This window comes from Mya arenaria, chromosome 16 (assembly GCF_026914265.1).
Source record: "Mya arenaria isolate MELC-2E11 chromosome 16, ASM2691426v1".
Classification (NCBI taxonomy): Eukaryota; Metazoa; Mollusca; class Bivalvia; order Myida; family Myidae; genus Mya; species Mya arenaria.
Genome location: NC_069137.1, coordinates 16,568,748 through 16,586,962, shown reverse-complemented (window position 1 = coordinate 16,586,962; position 18,215 = coordinate 16,568,748). Strand labels below are relative to the sequence as shown.

At 35.5% G+C, this 18,215-nt stretch overlaps 2 protein-coding genes across 2 annotated transcripts; one reads left to right on the top strand and one right to left on the bottom strand.

The window, feature by feature from the left end:
• Positions 1 to 8,602: 8,602 nt before the first annotated feature.
• On the top strand, positions 8,603 to 9,601 carry LOC128221445 (egg peptide speract receptor-like). The gene is made up of 2 exons (XM_052930051.1): positions 8,603 to 8,963; positions 9,255 to 9,601. The coding sequence occupies exons 1-2, from the start codon at positions 8,603 to 8,605 to the stop codon at positions 9,599 to 9,601; spliced, it is 708 nt and encodes a 235-aa protein (XP_052786011.1).
• Positions 9,602 to 11,625: 2,024 nt separating this feature from the next.
• On the bottom strand, positions 11,626 to 16,712 carry LOC128221086 (uncharacterized). Its single transcript, XM_052929534.1, has 3 exons — positions 16,600 to 16,712; positions 16,153 to 16,279; positions 11,626 to 14,815 (listed from the first exon to the last, which is right to left on the bottom strand). The coding sequence occupies exons 2-3, from the start codon at positions 16,267 to 16,269 to the stop codon at positions 13,646 to 13,648; spliced, it is 1,287 nt and encodes a 428-aa protein (XP_052785494.1). The 5' UTR covers positions 16,270 to 16,279; positions 16,600 to 16,712; the 3' UTR covers positions 11,626 to 13,645.
• Positions 16,713 to 18,215: the final 1,503 nt, after the last annotated feature.

The following is an 18,215-nucleotide window of genomic DNA, read 5'->3' as shown; positions in this document are numbered from 1 at the left end:
AACCACGACCGCATACATGTTTTGACGAAATAAAACACATGCCACGGACCACAACCACATAATAGTTAAAATGTTGTACGCATTTATAGACATATTTGTAAACATCGACATGTTCTTTTTACCTGCGATAATCAAAATGCTTCAATTGCTGTAATATATACAAAAGATGACGCCATGTAGAGCGGAGGCTGAGTACGAAGGATAAAAGTGGTACACTTAAACAGTACTGCTTTGTTGTCAGATAGTAAATATATGATGCCATGTAGCGCAAGGATGGCGCACTTCAAAGGATAACAGGAGTATACCTACATAGCTCATCATTGTTGTCAGACAGTAAATATATGATGCCATGTAGCGCAAGGATGGTGCACTTCAAAAGATAACAGGAGTATACCTACATAGCTCATCATTGTTGTCAGACAATAAATATATGATGCCATGTAGCGCAAGGATGGCGCACTTCAAAGGATAACAGGAGTATACCTACATAGCTCATCATTGTTGTCAGACAATAAATATATGATGCCATGTAGCGCAAGGATGGCGCACTTCAAAAGATATTAGGAGTATACCTACATAGCTCATCATTGTTGTCAGATAGACAATATATGACGCCATTTGCGCAAGGGAGGCTTATGTCAAAGGATAACAGAAGTATACCTACAAAGAACAGCTTTGTTGTCAGACAGTAAATATATGATGCCACGTAGTGTGAGGGTGGCTCATGTCAAGGGATAACAGAAGTATACCTACATAGCACAGCTTTGTTGTCAGATAGACAATATAGCGAGAGTGTGGCGCACGCAAACTGATTTAGAGTAAAACTACATAGATGCACTGCTTTGTTATCATATAGACAATATATGACGCAATGCAACCTAACTTTGGCCTACGCAAACTGATATTAAGTGTATACCTTCATAGTTGCACTGCTAAGCAAATAAGCTAGACAAAAGAGACGCCATATAGCGTGAGGGTGGCAACACCTAATAATATTAGAATAATACCTACATAGCGATGTTATAAATCATATGTGCCACGAAATAAAATATTTTTCAAGCAAGTGCCATATAAAATAGTTATTCTTTAGCCAGTTTCTAGTCATGTAAATCAATTAAGCGACACAACTCAGAGGCAAATGAACATACTGCTAGTACAAGGTTTAATCGAGATGGTTGTCAGGTATGGACATGGACATATTGTGTCAACAGATGTGATACACTGCTTATTTTATGATATGATAAACGAATTTTATTATTTATAGTGTAAATTATATCAATCGCCGTAAAATGCTGCATATTTTAAAAGAAAATACATTATTGTATTATAAACGTCCATATACATAAAAAACTATCAAAGATTAATCGAATACAACAGTACAACAGGTAATTAGTACATAGAAATTATATCAACATAAAACATCATCAAAAAATTACACAATTGCGTTTTAAAAATCACACAGAATATTAAAATATTTTGGGGGCAAAGACTTATACCCTCTGAACGATGGTGGCATGTATATTGGTGTGTTGCTAGTTGCTACCATTATCTGTCAAACTGGCTTATCAGATTGATGTATCCTCTCTTGTCTCATTTCCATATGTGCATATTTCTGTCTAGTCACTATAAGTATGTAAACATTATGTTTGATGGAATGCCTCGACATCTTAAATGTGTTAAGCTTATCATATGACTATGTAAGCAAATTTTCCAAGAGAAAGTATCATGACATGTTCGATTATATGTGTTATTTAATGGAACGCTTTCAACACTTATGTGAAAAACTACAGAAACGAGCCCAGTAGCAAAAAATTTAAACATAAACCCCGTTTAATGACATCCCTGACAACTGAAAAGCCCACATCTCGCGCACCTGTATGACTTCTCTCATGTGTGCATTCTTATATGTTTCAGAACATATATTTTCCAAGAGATTGGTTCAAACTGATATGGAACAAACTAGTATCGGAAAAGATTATCAACTTTTCTCCGTTCATTGACTTCTTTTTTTTCAGGAAAAAAACGTCCGATATTTTCCATACAGGAATGAAATTGGGCGTTTATACCGTTCGTAAACAGGTAAAATGCTCATTCTAAATTTCGGAAAAAAAAACATCAATCAAAACATGATGCCGGATTGAAACTTTACCGAAAAATATAAAAGCACGACTGCATAGTTCCTTTAAATATAGACAACAGAGCAGCGTTATACCTTAAAGTAACTTTTTACCATTTCGCTGCCTTTACAGACCAGCTAAACATTCCCCCCTCCCCCCAAATTGCGTATGCTCATTTCGCTGCCTGGACAGACTAAGGCCATACTAAATTGTTTCTATTTTAAGGGACAACGAAGGATAGGTTTTGTCTTCCCAATCGAAAAAAAGTCACTTTTTATATGATCAACGATCTTGCCGAATATTTATAGTTTCCTACTACTATTCTGAACACCAGTGCACACACCATACATAGTACAAATATTCCAGACATTTGATATCTGAAAATGATACATGATGTGACTCCCATGAGTACTACACTTAAAATATATTTTTTTAAACCTATTACAGACTGAAAAGCAGCAAGGTCAGATGTTGTATGCATTCTGTGTGATTCCCATGATCGATACACGTGGATAAAGTTTTATTCCAACCCATTTTGCGGTGGAAATCTATCTAACAATTGAGAAACCTATTTCTCCTTTGTACTGAGGAAGTTATATTTATCCCTCATTGTGGTGTTCATAAACTGCGTTTCTTAGAAAAACCAATACAGACTTCTAAACAACAAGGTCGGATCTAGGAAAATAGTGCTCTTGTTCTGCCAGAATTACAAAAACTAGTACAAATAAGATAAACAGGTGTATGTCAGTTATTTCGTTCAAGGTTGCAACATATTGAAACCCGCGTGCACGGTGAAGATGATAGTTTGCGTTGTAAGAATCTATCTGGCATCCTGTTAAACAAAGTAATGTTGAGTATAGCGTCGAACCTAGGGGTGTTAAGGCTGCATTTACTCCGGACTGTTTCCTTAATAAATATATTCGCAATGGTAATAAACGGATGTTATTTGCCAATGCTTTAATCAAATCAGCCCAGTTAAGCCATAAAATGTGGTTGCTTGGATAATATCAATTTGAATGTTATTTTCACTTATATATACTTACAAACATAACAATCGACAGCTTAATGCTAGGTGTAGGGTAATCAATATTGCCCCCTTAGTGCAATAAGGTTCCAAGTCACTTTTTTATGTTTTCTTTATACAAATAAATCATCCAAAGTAAATTTTTCGAAAGACATGCGAGCCCTTATCCTCCCAATAATATAAAGAGATGAGCTCAAATGGTTTATGTGCCCGACTCACCTCTTGAATGACCTGCCCGACTCTCCCCATAAATTCATCTTAAATAAAGAAAAGTATTTGATTACGTACTCGGCTTTTCCCATGGATGATATGCAGTGAAAAAATCTTATTGTATATACACGACTCTACCGATCTAAAGGTATGTTTTATAATGGTGTACGTGCCCGACACCCCGCATGAGGTATCATATTTGGACATATTAAATGTTGCTCCTAAAATACTAAAGCTGGTTGATATTTCTACGTTGTTATGTTTAGAAAGTATTTATTTTAAGTAGTCCCTCCTTACTAAGACATATAATGTGCGTGTTGCCTTAAAATAATAATTTTGCCTATAACAAATAACCCAAAACAAAACAAACACATAAAGAAGAACGTTTATTCATCGAAATAGTATATACAAACGATGTGTTTTAAAAAGGTCAAAATGACTCTTGATCAAACATTTTAACAAAATACAATGCAAAAAACACAACGACAAACAGAAATATACATGTACATTGCATTAACATGATGGTTATATTGCTAGTGGCATATTTTGGTTTATTTGCCTAACAAATGTGTTATAACTAAGTTACTAGTAATATTTTTTTTTTAAACTAGTGGATGTTGACCTAATGCTCCGTTTGATTACTTTTTCTTTCGGTCACATGATATTGTTTACTTCCAGGTATTTAAACAAACACGTGGATAAACAAAAACAACAAAGGAAGACAATGTTAACAAAGAGCAAAATACATATTAATCCATATGTATTATATTCCAAGAAAACAGGTGTGTTGCTTAAGTTATTGAACATCGACAAAGAACAGGCACGTGTATCAGCCAGATCTCACGAAAACAACACACTGGCAAGTTTGCAGTAGGAATCCATTATTCCAAAGGAAAATTTCCCTTTAATTAATGTTTAAAAATCAAATACACTTCGGTCTTTTAACGTCAATATTGAAATAAAATTTAATACGCGTTATGACGTCATTTAACAACGTCGCACGTGCGTTTCTGTGCAATGTACAAACAATGCGTTTTATACTTTAATATTTAAACAAATGGATACTTTAAGATGTGCATGATATAAGATCAATAATGTGATTCCGGATATCAAAATAGTGTTTATCCACAACAGCGCCAAGTCTTTACGCTATTCCTTTGTTTCGATCATTGCAGCTCAAACCTACTCTATTAACCGATTTATGTGCTAAGACTGCATATATAATACACAAGATTTGTTATGGCCGCTTCATTGTAGAGGAATCTCACTTTCTTAGATAAAAAAAATTGATTCATCTTGTATTAGAATTAGGAACTTAGTTGTGCAACCGGCAACAATTGTTAACATTTTGTACTAGAAATAGAAACATCCAGGTAAGAGCATTACGAGGAGTGAATGCGAAAAGGTTCTAAGTGACATTAAATTAAGAAGTAGATAAAACCTTATCGCTTTCAACCCTCGATTAGAAGTGATCAGTGTTAGTTCTCATATACTGTCAGTCATTATGAAGTATGTTCATATAGGTGTATTTTAGCCGAAACAACTTAGCTTTAGAAAAATGATGTTGTTTAATGTAAAATTTAGAGTATCTAAAATTTGACAACAATAATCATATAATTACATTTAGTTTGTTTTAAGGTAAAAAATGTTTAATGCTTGTGGGCTTACGTTTTATTCATGATTTAATTGTTTTGTTATTGATACCGATTTGAATAAGGTTCTTTAATATATTATATAATAAGGCACACTTTTGGTCTGTATAGCTGTGTACTGCTTTGTAACTGAATAACTCAAGCGCGTATAATATGAATTTCAATTTATTATAAATTTCTCATTAATATATTCATGAACAATAGTGTCTGCCTAAAATGCGTATTTCTGTAACTAAACATGTACTATATAACCTTTTTCGAATGTTCAGAATTCATCTTTTTTAATGACCAATCAAAAGACAATGTGTCATATGTCCATAGCACGATTTGTGATTTTATGACCTATCACACTACATGTTCACATTGGTTTGCGGCAGGAATCTAAATGCTCCATTGATGCATCTGTCCCGCAAGTAAACTGGCTTCATAAAAGCTCCATTGAGGTATCCGACCCACAAGTAAGCTAGTTCCCTGAAGAATCCATTGAGACAGCCAACCCACAAATAAGCTAGTTCCCTGAAAGTTCCATTGAGGCATCCAACCCACAAGTAAGCTAGTTCCCTGAAAGCTAAATTGAGGCATTCAACCCACAAGTATGTAAGTTCCCTGAAAGCTACATTGAGGCATCCAACCCACAAGTATGTAAGTTTTATGAAAGCTACATTGAGGCATCCAACCCACAAGTATGTAAGTTCAACGAAAGCGACACTGAGGCATCCAACCCACAAGTAAGCTAGTTCCCTGAAAGCTACATTGAGGCATCCAACTCACAAGTATCCTAGTTCCCTGAAAGTCCCATTGAGGCATCCAACCCACAAGTATGCTAGTTCCCTGAAAGTTCCATTGAGGCATCCAACCCACACGTAAGCTAGTTCCATGAAAGCTACATTGAGGCATCCAACCCACAAGTATGTAAGTTCCCTGAAAGCTACATTGAGCAATCCAACCCACAAGTATTTAAGTTCCCTGAAAGCTACATTGAGACATCTGACCAACAAGTAAGCTAGTTCCATGAAAGCTACTTTGAGGCATCCAACCCACAAGCAAGCTAGTTCCCTGAAAGCTACATTGAGGCATCAAACCAACAAGTATGTAAAGTCCCTGAAAGCTACATTGAGGCATCAAACCAACAAGTATGTAAGTTCCCTAAAAGATCCATTGAGAAAGTAGACCAACAAGTATGCTAGTTCCCTGAAATCTCAATTAAGTCATCAGACCATCGAGTAAGCTAGTTCCCTGATAACTCCATTAAGTCATCCGACCCACAAGCAAGCTAGTTCCATGAAACTAAATAAGTCATCCGACCAACAAATAATCCGGTTTCTTAAAAGCTTCATAAGGTCATCTGACCAACAAGTAAGCTAGTTTCCCGATAGCTTCATTGAGTCATTCGACCCACAAATGTGCTAGTTCCCTAAAAGTTGCATTAGAGCATCCGACCCACAAGGAAACTTGTTCCCTGAAAGCTCCAATAAGGCATCCGACCAAAACGTAAGTTCCCTGAAAACTACATTAAGGCATCCGACCCACATGTAAACTAGTTCCCTGGAAGCTACATTAAGTCATCAGACCCACAATAAAGCTAGTTTCCTGAAAGCTCGATTAAGTCATCCGACCCACAAGTAAACTAGTTTCCTGATAGCTACATTAAGTCATCCTACCAACAAGTAAGCTAGTTCCCTGATAGCTACTTTAAGTCTTCCCACTGACAAGTAAACTAGTTTCATGATAGCTACATTAAGTCATTCTACCAACAAGTAAACTAGTTTCATGATAGCTACATTAAGTCATCCTACCAACAAGTAAACTAGTTTCATGATAGCTACATTATGTCATCCCACCAACAAGTAAGCTAATTTCCTGATAGCTACATTAAGTCATCCTACCAACAAGAAAGCTAGTTTTCTGACAACTCCATTAAGTCACCTTACCAACAAGTAAACTAGTTCCCTGAAAGATCCATTAAATCATCCCACCAAGAAGTAAACTAGTTCCCTGAAAGATCCATTAAGTCATCCTACCAACAAGAAAGCTAGTTTCATGAAAGCTCCATTAAGTCATCCTACCAACAAGTAAACTAGTTTCCTGAAAGCTCCATTAAGTCATCCCACCAACAAGTAAGCTAGTTCCCTGAAAGAACCATTAAATCATCCTACCAACAAGTAAGCTAGTTTCCTGAAAGCTCCATTAAGTCATCCCACCAACAAGTAAGCTAGTTTCCTGATAGCCCCATTAAATCATCCCACCAACAAGTAAGCTAGTTTCCAGACAACTACATTAAGTCACCCTACCAACAAGAAAGCTAGTTTCCTAAAATCTCCATGAAGTTATTTGACTCATAATTAAGCTAGTTTGCCGATATATATATTAAGGCATCCGACGCACAAGTAAGGCTGTCCCCTGAAAGTTCGATTGAAGCATCCAACCCACAAATAAGCTAGTTTCCTGAAAACTATATGTCATTCGACCAACCATACAGCTAGTTCCGTGAAAGCTACATTGAGGCCTCTTACCTACAAGTAAGCTACTTCCATGAAGATACAGAGATACTGCTTTCTTTAGGTTGGTATGCATCAAGTATACATGGAATTGGCTTCAATTAAAGTCGGATATTTGTGGATCAGATATTTCAAAAGAGCTGTCAGATAAATATTGAATTTGCGTGTTGGATATCTGAACTGCATTTTCAAACAATTTGGTGTCAGTCGAAAGAAGTAAGTTATCTAAAATCTCCAATAAAGCATCCGACTACATATAAGATAAGTCCTCTGAAAGCTCAATTTTGGCTACTTGTTTGAAAGCTCCAATGAGACATTCGACCAAAGAATCAATAAGTTGCGTGAAAGCTCCACTGAGGCACCTGACCCACAAAACAATACGTTGTCTGAAAGCTCCATTGAGGCATCTGACCCACAAATCAGTACGTTGTCTGAAAGCTCCATTGCGGCACCTGACCCACAAATCAGTACGTTGTCTAAAAGCTCCATTCAGGCACCTGACACACAACTTAGTGCGTTGTCTAAAAGCTCCATTGAGGCACCCGACACACAAATCAGTACGTTGTCTGAAAGCTCCTCTGAGACAACTGACACACAAATCAGTACGTTGACTGAAGCTTTAATGAGGCACTTGACCCACACATCAGTACGTTGGCTGAAAGCTCCATTGAGGCACCTGACCCACAAATCAGTACGTTGACTGAAAGCTCCACTGAGGCACCTGACCCACAAATCAGTACGTTGTCTGAAAGTTCGCTAAAGTTTAATTCGAATCATGCTCTTATTTTGCTATTGCTGAAATAAATCTGTGATTTTAATGTATGTTTATCTTGCTATAATCACCACCAAAAAGCATAATCTAAAGATACATATCTCGATCTCGTCAATAAGTATTGCTTAACTTTTAACACCCAAGAGTTAAATATAGCTCTTTGTGCTTCTTCAATGACATATATATAAAACTTCGACAGACACAAGTGTCGTCTTTATAGTCCACCAAAATAACGAAATAAAGAAATATGTTTAAGTTTTACAATTGTCATCATTATAATACAGGAACTCCACATTCGTAATATTGAACGTGTCAAATTATTTTAGGAGATGTTATCTATTCGAGACGAGGTCAAAACAATCTCCAACAGAGTCGACATGTTGGAAAACGCCATGGTTACGCACGAACCAAGCATATCGAACCAGGTCATTGAAATTACTTCTTACAACCGTGTTGATGGAACTGGTGAAAGTGGCAAGCAAATCGTACGTGATGAAGCAAAACATGCGTTGAAATCAATGGTTAAAACTATGCGCAAGGCATACTCGAATGACAAAAAGGACTTACACCAACTGAAGCAACATGTTAAAGGCCAACTGAGAGAGCTTGAACAAAAGATAACTAGCCATATGCATAACCTGACTTCAGACGTGCAACAAAATATAAATTCCAAATATCGTAAGAAAAAAGGTAGAATTGAAAGATTCACGGCACTTGCCGGTCGCAATGTTAGTGCAATGATTCTGAAAGCAGACAGCATTGTCAGTGGAATCCGTAGTAACTTTTCGAAAATGCCGATTGAAATTACTAATTTATCTTTGGAACTACAAACAACTAAAAATGAACTAAAAGGTGTAGAAGAAAGGCTGGGAAATAGAGTTGAGACGACATCAAGCAAATGAAAGAAAGAAATTGCTTCATTAAAACCATGTATAAGCAAGGAAATTACACATGATGGTTATTATTACCCTTGTGTGAAAGACATCCGTCTGGCCAACGCGTCTGCCAATGGCTCTACGGGCGTCCAAGGGAGGCTTGAGATCCGTCATGATAATAAATGGGGCACGATATGTGACGACAACTTTCAGGTTGGTCATGTAGAAGAACATCACGTAGCAAACAACGTAAACGTGGTGTGTAGGATGTTCGGGTTCCGCAAATGTGACTATGTGATGCAGGCGGGTCTGGGTATGGGCAGTGGTGACATCTGGATGGACCATGTTGAATGTCGAGGAGAAGAACGTAGCTTCTTAGAATGTTCTCACCATGGGTGGGTGATTCATAGTTGTACTCATTATGAGGACGTAGGGTTCAGTATGTGGAATTAATATGATCCTATCAAAAGGATAGGAGTATTGTGTTATTTTTTCTGTGATTAAGTGACAATAGTTTATGAATTTTCAATTGTAATGCTGTTAAATGTGTTGTTTTATTCATAATATCAGTTGATAATTTGCAATAACAATGTGTATTAAAATCAGTGTTGTTTCCAAAATGATTAACAATGAAACAGAACATGGCGCATTAATGGCGAATTGAAAGGGGATAATAGACCTTTTGCAGGGCACACAAAAACGTCTGTTTATGCATCGCAATGTTGTTGTCTTTGTGACGATATAACTATAACGTTACATGTAAAATACGGATGTTTCAGAGGAATCAATACTCTAACGATATAACCATTATCGTCCCTAGAACCGTACAAGCAAGGATTTATGGAGATAAAACAATTCGAAATGTCCAATCGCTCGTACATCAACTGAGAATACCACATGTTTTTATGCAACGAAAGACGGTAGAAAAAAATTCAAATGGCATTCTTTAATTTGATAACAAGACGTGCATTATTAAAAACCATAAAGAGCCGCGATCTATGAAACCATTGCTAAATACTAAATGTATTTATGTAACAACAAATTGTCCAAATAGAGAACGTTTTGTCAGTTTGTAAATTCATTTTAAACATGTTTTAACAATGTAAATATGTATATATTTTTATATATAATAAGCAATAAAGTGTACTTTGCATAGTATAAATAGCTCAAATCTTTGAATAAAGCATTATTAAACATACTTCTCTCTAGTTATATTTTGCTTTATGTATTTGCATACTGCTTGTTCTTATCGCTAAAACAGTCTCGTGTTATTATGTATGATATTTTCTCATATCATCATAATGTCATGTCATCCTGAACTGAAGCTGTTGAAATAAGCTGTCAACTACACTTGAAAGTTTGATCTGTAACCATACGAGTTCGCAAATGTAATATTTATTTTCGTTCTTACAGGTTTTAAAACAGCACACTCTGAACATTGGTCCAACACGCTTTAAAGGCACAAATTCTAAACAATGCTCCTTCTCGTTTTAAAGGAACAAACTCTGAACATTGGTCTAACTCCTTTTAAAAGAATTTACTCTGAACATTGGTTCAAAATGTTTCACGGCACATATTCTGAAACTTGGCTCAACACGTTTTTGTTTAAATTCATATATTTTACAACGATTGTGAAACAAGTCATAACAAAATTATATTAATCACTTTTGTTGGCACAATGTTACGGGAGCATATGGTCTTGTGTTGTGGAGGAAACCGGAGTACCCGGTGGAAACCGACTTGTCCAGCTTGGTGACCACGAACCAATCTCAGATGAGCACAGGCCAGGAATCGAACCCGGGTCGCCTTGGTAAGAAGCGAGTGCGCTATCAACTGCGCTACCCGGACAACGAACACATTGCAATGGCATAAAATGCTGTTTGGAATTATCTCCAAGTAAAAAGCAAAGAGAGTCAATATATTTATGAACAGATAATTACCACTTTTCTAGAAATAATATTTTTTATACATTTAACACTTTTGTCGACTGTACTGCGGTACTGAACCTACCGCATAGCAAAACCTACCAAGGGTGGCACGCGTCATTGACATCAAAGTGGTTAAAAGTAGCTCTGTTTTCGGATGCAGAATTCGCGTAAATACTTTTGAAAAAGTTCTTTATGTTTCCAAACGGTTCGCACAAACGTTATAAAACTGTATTAAACGTAGAGGATGAACTGGTTGCCAGATTGAAACTCGTTCGTCGGCTCAAATCACTTCGTTTGCGGGTGACACATTTCCGATACTGGGGATGCAGACTATGCTCATTCTGTGTTTAATTACAAGGAGACCGCCGTCGATGATAAGCACCAGGAGAGGGCATCCAGAAGCGGTGTTTCCAATGTTAATGCTTTGTTGCTTTAAATAAATAATTTTGGACTTTAAAAATGTCATGTTAATTTACAGGTCATTTGTTTGTAAGAATTAACGGCTTTAATCGCCAATTTAATGGAAAAAAAACTCACACTTTTGACGGTCCAATAAGGGACTCTCTTGTAACATTTTACAATATCAGGCATAACAAAAATCATTTAGACATTATTGAGTTAAAATAAGGACAATAGTTCTAAACTTGCTTATATTTATTTAATGAGAAATAAATGCAAACGACAGACACACATATAAAACATTATACAGAAAAACAGCATGTTAAGACTGTTCAATAACACAACGAAAACTACCGAAACAAGCCAAATAGTAAAACAAATCCTGCATTATACAAGGTTCCAAAAAGCACTGAGCTAGACACAAAGACATACAAAAACAAAAACACAAATACAAACACCATACAGATCATAAACTTATCAAATTAGTTTTACCGTTATATGGGATAACCACCTTTGAACGGTCAGTGAAAAAATAATAAAATAAAATAATAACATAAACTAATAAAAAAATGTCCTAAACGACCGGAAACAAGCATCACCTGCAAACGACTGAATCAAGTCTCAGCAAGCATTTTAGATCTTAAAATGTATATTTAATTCTTGAAAAGTCGACAGTATTAACATATGTTTCCAATAATGACCATGAAGGCAGAATTAACCTACAACTTTCATAGTATTTCAAAAAAAAATGATTAAACCTCAAATTGATTGTATTAAAATAATTATATTGATAAGTATAAGGTACGTTTTGCGTATTCCGGCTTTAGAAAAGATGGACAGTGCATGCATTTAAATTAATAAACGTAATCAGCCTAATAATGACACTCTCATTTCCCGGGTTAGGAAGGGATTTTGTAGGGGTCCTGTGAAAACACTACATTGAAATTTATTGCGACCCGGTTCGGTAATTCAAGAGCATTTGATGATGATGTTGACATTGATTTTGACTCAACCGAGTTAGGCGAAAGGTTTACAGTTACGCAAGTAGCGTGCGCCAATGACATTCTCTCTGAGGGGGGGGGGGGTATGTCGAAGAGTCATGTGATTTTTATTGGCTTTTTGTCTGTATATGTGTCTTATCTCTTTTATTTTGATGTTATATAAATATATGATATCCTTCAAAAACAGTTCACACGTGTTGGACCCTTTATCAGAGTTGGTGCCTTTGAAGCGTCATGTACCAACGTTAAGAATTCATTGCATTTCAAGTGTGCTCCCCTTGTTTGTTTAACAGATCAATATTTCTAAATAAGTGAAGTTTCAATATATTCAAACTAGTAAGTTGGTTATAACTTGCAGGCATGAGGATCAGATTAAAGGAAAACATTATGCCGAGGCTGTTTTTAAAAGCAGAACACGCAATATGCAAACATACAAAGCGCGATATCAAGGCAGATACATATGTTTAACAATGCTTTATACAAACATGTGAGTTATTTATAAGATGCAAATTACACTCTTTTGCTAATTACATATAATATATATGTGCGTACCTTTCAAATTGATATATAGTGTAAAAACGTGTCTAATAATTTTTTTTTAAACTTGCAAAATTGCTTACATAAAAACATTACAATTTAGTTACATTGTTCACGGCTGTTGATTACAGTTGATATGCATCAAGTCCACGAATTATTTCTAATGACGGACGTCTTGTTATCCAACATACTGATGCAACTTGACTTTTTATCTGCACTGTTTTTGGCGTTGTATTCTCAAATGTTGTACAAGCGATTAGACATTCACTTGAAACATTTGAGATTGTTTTATCCTAATGGATCCATCCTTTTATGTTACTATGGACCAAATAGTAAGTTATATTATTAGAGTAAACATTCTTCAGTTGTATATATACCAAGAAGTAAGGTTGTTTGGCGTGCTCCGCAAAATGTCTATGATCATCTTTTAATTGGCCATTTAATCCACCATGGTCATTAGTCACACACATCTTCTTTCAGATTTATTTAACCACCGTCGTTACCAACAAAACAAGATATTAAACAACATAAACTCATGACCTATTGCCACTAAATCTCCAGAACCAAACAACACAGTTAATGTTCAAATATAAATCCTATCACTTAGATCGTTATATTATGTTAGCTCTATGTTAATTCCACATACGGAATCCTACGTCTTCACTATGGTGACAGAAATTAACATCCCGTCCAGCGTGAGAACATTCCAGGATGCTACTTTCACCGCCAAGACATAACACAATGTCCATCAAGATGTCCCCACTGCCCTCACCCAGACCCGCTTTTTCCACATAGTCACATTCCTGGAACCCGAACATCCTACATACCACGTTAACGTTATTAGTAATGTAACGTTCGCCTACGTTTTGAAAGCTATAATCACAGACCGTGCCCCATATATTATCGTGACGAACCTCAAGCCGCCCCTGGACGCCGTTGGAGCCATATGAAGACGCGTTGGCCAGACGGATGTCTTTTGTGCTTGGGTAATAATAATAATGTAAGTCTTTTAGAAAATCAATGTCTTTCCTTAAATGACTTGAAGTTGACTCAAGTATATTCCACAGCCTTTTCTCTACATCTCTTATTTCATTTTTGTTTGTTTGCAGTTCAAAAGTTAAATTGGTAATTTGAATCGGCATTTCCGAAAAGTTAGTACGAACAAAACTGAAAATCTTTTCAGATTTAAGCATTATTTCACTAACATTTCGATCCGCAAGCGTCACGAATCTTTCCAGTTTAGCCTCATTTTGACGAAGAGTAGACGATACATTTATTTTCATTTGCGCTTCAGTTTCATTAAATTTTAAGGTAAAATGTTCAATTTTGCTCGCAAAGACCTCTTTTATTTCCATTTTTATATTGTCCGAAAAAATGCTAACGTTTGTAGTAGACCCGTTGATGAACTCGGACAAAGCAATGTTAGCCAGCGATATATTTTCATGAATGTACTCGATATTATGTTGCACGTCTGCAGTCAGGTTATACATATGGGTAGTTATCTTTTGTTCAAGCTCTCTCAGTTGGTATTGAACATCTTGCTTCAGTATGTGTAGGTCCTTTTTGTCATTTGAGTAAGCCTTGCGCATATTTTGAATCTCTGCTTTTACAACATGACTTGCTTCGTTAGTTTTATCACGTAAAAGTTGATTGACACTTTCTCTAGTTTCATTAACAAGGTTGTTAGAGGTAATGTCAATATCTTGGTATGAACTGCTTGGGTCGTGCGTAACCGTGGTGTTTTCCAAAATGTCCACTCTGTTGGAGATTTCTTTGACCTCATGCCGTATTGAAGATAACTCCTGAACAAATAAAGTTACACATACAATGTTACAAACGCATTGCAATGTTGACATTTTCTTCAGCATTTTCCTCCATTTCGTTATTTGGGTGGTTATAAAACAATAGATTTTATTAAGAACACTTGGTTGGTTCTGTCAAAAAAATAAATTTATTTTTTAATTACTGAACGAACACCAAAACCTTTACTTTACTCGTATTTACATTTGGTGTTTACGAGGTAAAATATATTCTATCCTCCAAAAAGAATATAGTCTTAAATTCATTGTACACAATAATTAATTTATTTTTAATTAGACTACAGCAACAAATATTAGCTAAATGACTCAATTCTAGAAGATAATTCATTAATTTCTCTTCCCAGCTCTGTCCGCGTCACAGAGAAACGGACTAAAATACGAGTTAAATATAATTTTGATCGATAAACTCCCTATTTAAGATGTACTGACGAAGTTGATTTAAATATTTGATATGTATTTACCACCATTGTGGGTCAAATGACAGTATAAGGACCGGACAGTCAGCAACCGAAGATGTAACGCCGAGGTCCAAGGGCTGGTCCTTACAATGCCATAAGGCCCGAAGTGATGTGCTATATTTAGTTTAAACTTATTTATTTTACAACGATTGTTAAACAAGTTGTTACAACATTGAATTTATCTCTCTCGTTGGCACGATTTTACGCGAAAGTGTGGTCTTATATTGTGGGGGAAACCGGAGTACCAGGAGGAATCCCACTTTTTTCAGCTTAGTGACCACAAACCAAACTCACATTATGTGTTATGTTTCTTATATTATAACAAACATTTATATTAACATTCAAAATGTTTTAGGCTTGGTTAATGCTGTTGTTTTAAAAAAGCAAATATTGAACAGACATATTTTTTTCGCAGTTGTGAAAGTCTTAAAGCCGTGGTCATCATTTTTATGACGTCAGCGGTCCAGATCTTATTTGATGACCGGTCCGTGCCAACAACAAATATGATTACTCTCCGAAAAAACGTCATATGCAAAGTTTATGCTCACCATAACCACACATTATTCACTATTTCTTGAGTATTAATCAGGATGCGACCTTAACTAGCAAAATATTGATTTACCGGTGTTTATCTATAACTAAATAATGGTGTCACAAAATCAAACCACTTCAAATGAAACAATGAATATATCGCAAAGTTCTACATTATTGAATGTTTGCTGTGTCCGTCATTATATTTTTTATTTGAATTTATTTCCAATGAAATATGAAACGTCTAAATAGATTTTGCGTCAACGTTCTTGAGTTTAAGATAACAACTAATTTGTTAAAGGCCATCTTTCGAAATGTAATAATTATTACGCTGTATATGAAGCTCCTAAGACTTTTTACAACATCTTCTAGTTTCCCCAGCCGTGATCCCTGTATGGGCACCAAGACAGTCAAGCACAACATCAGATAAAGCACGACGGGTCTCATGACGCCTTATCTGAAATGGATTGAAAAGAATGAATAAATAATATATTAACAATTAAAGCTCTGCAGCATTACATATAGTTAATGCCTACAATTAAGTATTTATAAAGGGATTTAAAAATACAAATCGTTTACACAAACAAAGCCATTACCAAATATTTTGCACATTTTTGCCACTTTGAAATTATGACTGAAGAAACTTTTGGAACAATGGTATTAATGATTTAGTCTATAAAAATATAAATTGAATTTGAATTAAACAACACACTAACGCTAACATACTTTAAAATAAAACAGTAAATGAAAAACACAAATCATCACTAATATTCTAACCTTGAAGCCGGTTGCACTAATTTCCTTTTTCTAGTACTAAATGAAACACTTTGTTTGTCTATGAAAGTTCCACTGCGGCAGTAAGTATTGCTTTATGTTTGTATGCATCCTCGGGACAAAATAAATAGGTTGAACGAGTAGGTTTTGAGCTGCAATAAACGAAAAGAAAGATTAGTGTAAATACTTGACGAGGCAGCTGTGGATAAATAATATATATATCATCTGAAAGCAAATGACTGACCTGTTATCTTGCCTACTTTAAAATATCTATTTGTACAAATTAATGTAAACAAGTTGAATTCGATACTGCATTGTTCGGTAATTAAACCCAAACTTTCGTGCGATGTTGTTTATCGACGTTAATACGCGTATTAATTTGGTTGCAATATTGACATGTCTGAAATATATTTGATATGTAAAACGCTTAGTCAAGGGGAGTTTTCCTTTGTAATGATGTATTCTTACTGCATACCTGCTAATATGTTTATTTACGTGAGAACAGTCTGATGTACGCGTGCTTGTTCTGCAGACATTGAATAGATTAACCAACATACCTGTTTCCTGCGAACTTAATCTATGCGGGGTTTATTTATTTGTAATTGGCAATATTATTCTAACTTCTGAGGCTAGTTTAACATTTTAATGAAAAAGTAGCATTTTAAGTATAAATTCGCTTACTTTTAAAACTATTTGAAGGTTGTTTCCTTTCAGACGATTTATATTAACTTAAATCATTATAAAACTAAGTGAATCAATTCACGAAAGACATTTCAAACTAAACACATCTTCCGATGTTGTTGTTTTTCTGACTAACTCACATGACAGTTCAACTTCTAGAAATGTTGAGACATATATGTTCTGGCGTGTGTGCAATTATTTGCGTACTTTGTTTTGCGTATTGAGTTCACTCTGATTTCTAGTTCGGATATTCAGTTGCTTTGCTAATCGCCATTTGATTATCCGGATGTTTGTTTAGTACCTTTATTTTTCATGAATGACGTCAATAAGTTTTCTTTATTTAGGATTGTTGGGATAAGACTGGGGTTTGTGCACTTAAACTGGTTTAAACCCCCAGTAAATTGACATTTTACTGACCGTTCCAAGGCAGTACCTAACAATCCTTGATAAACATACCAAGTTTTTTATATATAGTATGTTTGCACTGTGCTGTTTGTGGAGTTTTGTGCTGTTCGTCCATGTTTGTGATTTTTTGTTTTATGTTCTATGTCTTTTAGGTTTGCCCAGTGCCATTAAAAATGTTTAAACTGTTTGCTACAGATATTGTTTCTGTAGTTTTGGGCATAAATACCAAAGAAAATGGATGGTGTTAAGTGTGTTTGGATCATAGCGTGAGTTAGTACCTAAATTTATCAGGAGACCTCGTTAAAATCGTCGAATCAATACAATTTGATGATTAAAACGTTTCTGTGTTCTTTTTTGTTTTAAACTCTTTAACTCTCAACTATTTTCATATAGTCACACCCCCTCGTCTGAGTGTGTGCCAGCAGAGAAGGGAGAAGTTACGCCAAGAAGCTCAAGCTTTGGAAGCTCCTTAGTTACGCACGATCGACAGCACGTGGATTGAATGAATTTTGGAGAGGACTTTCGGCATTTAA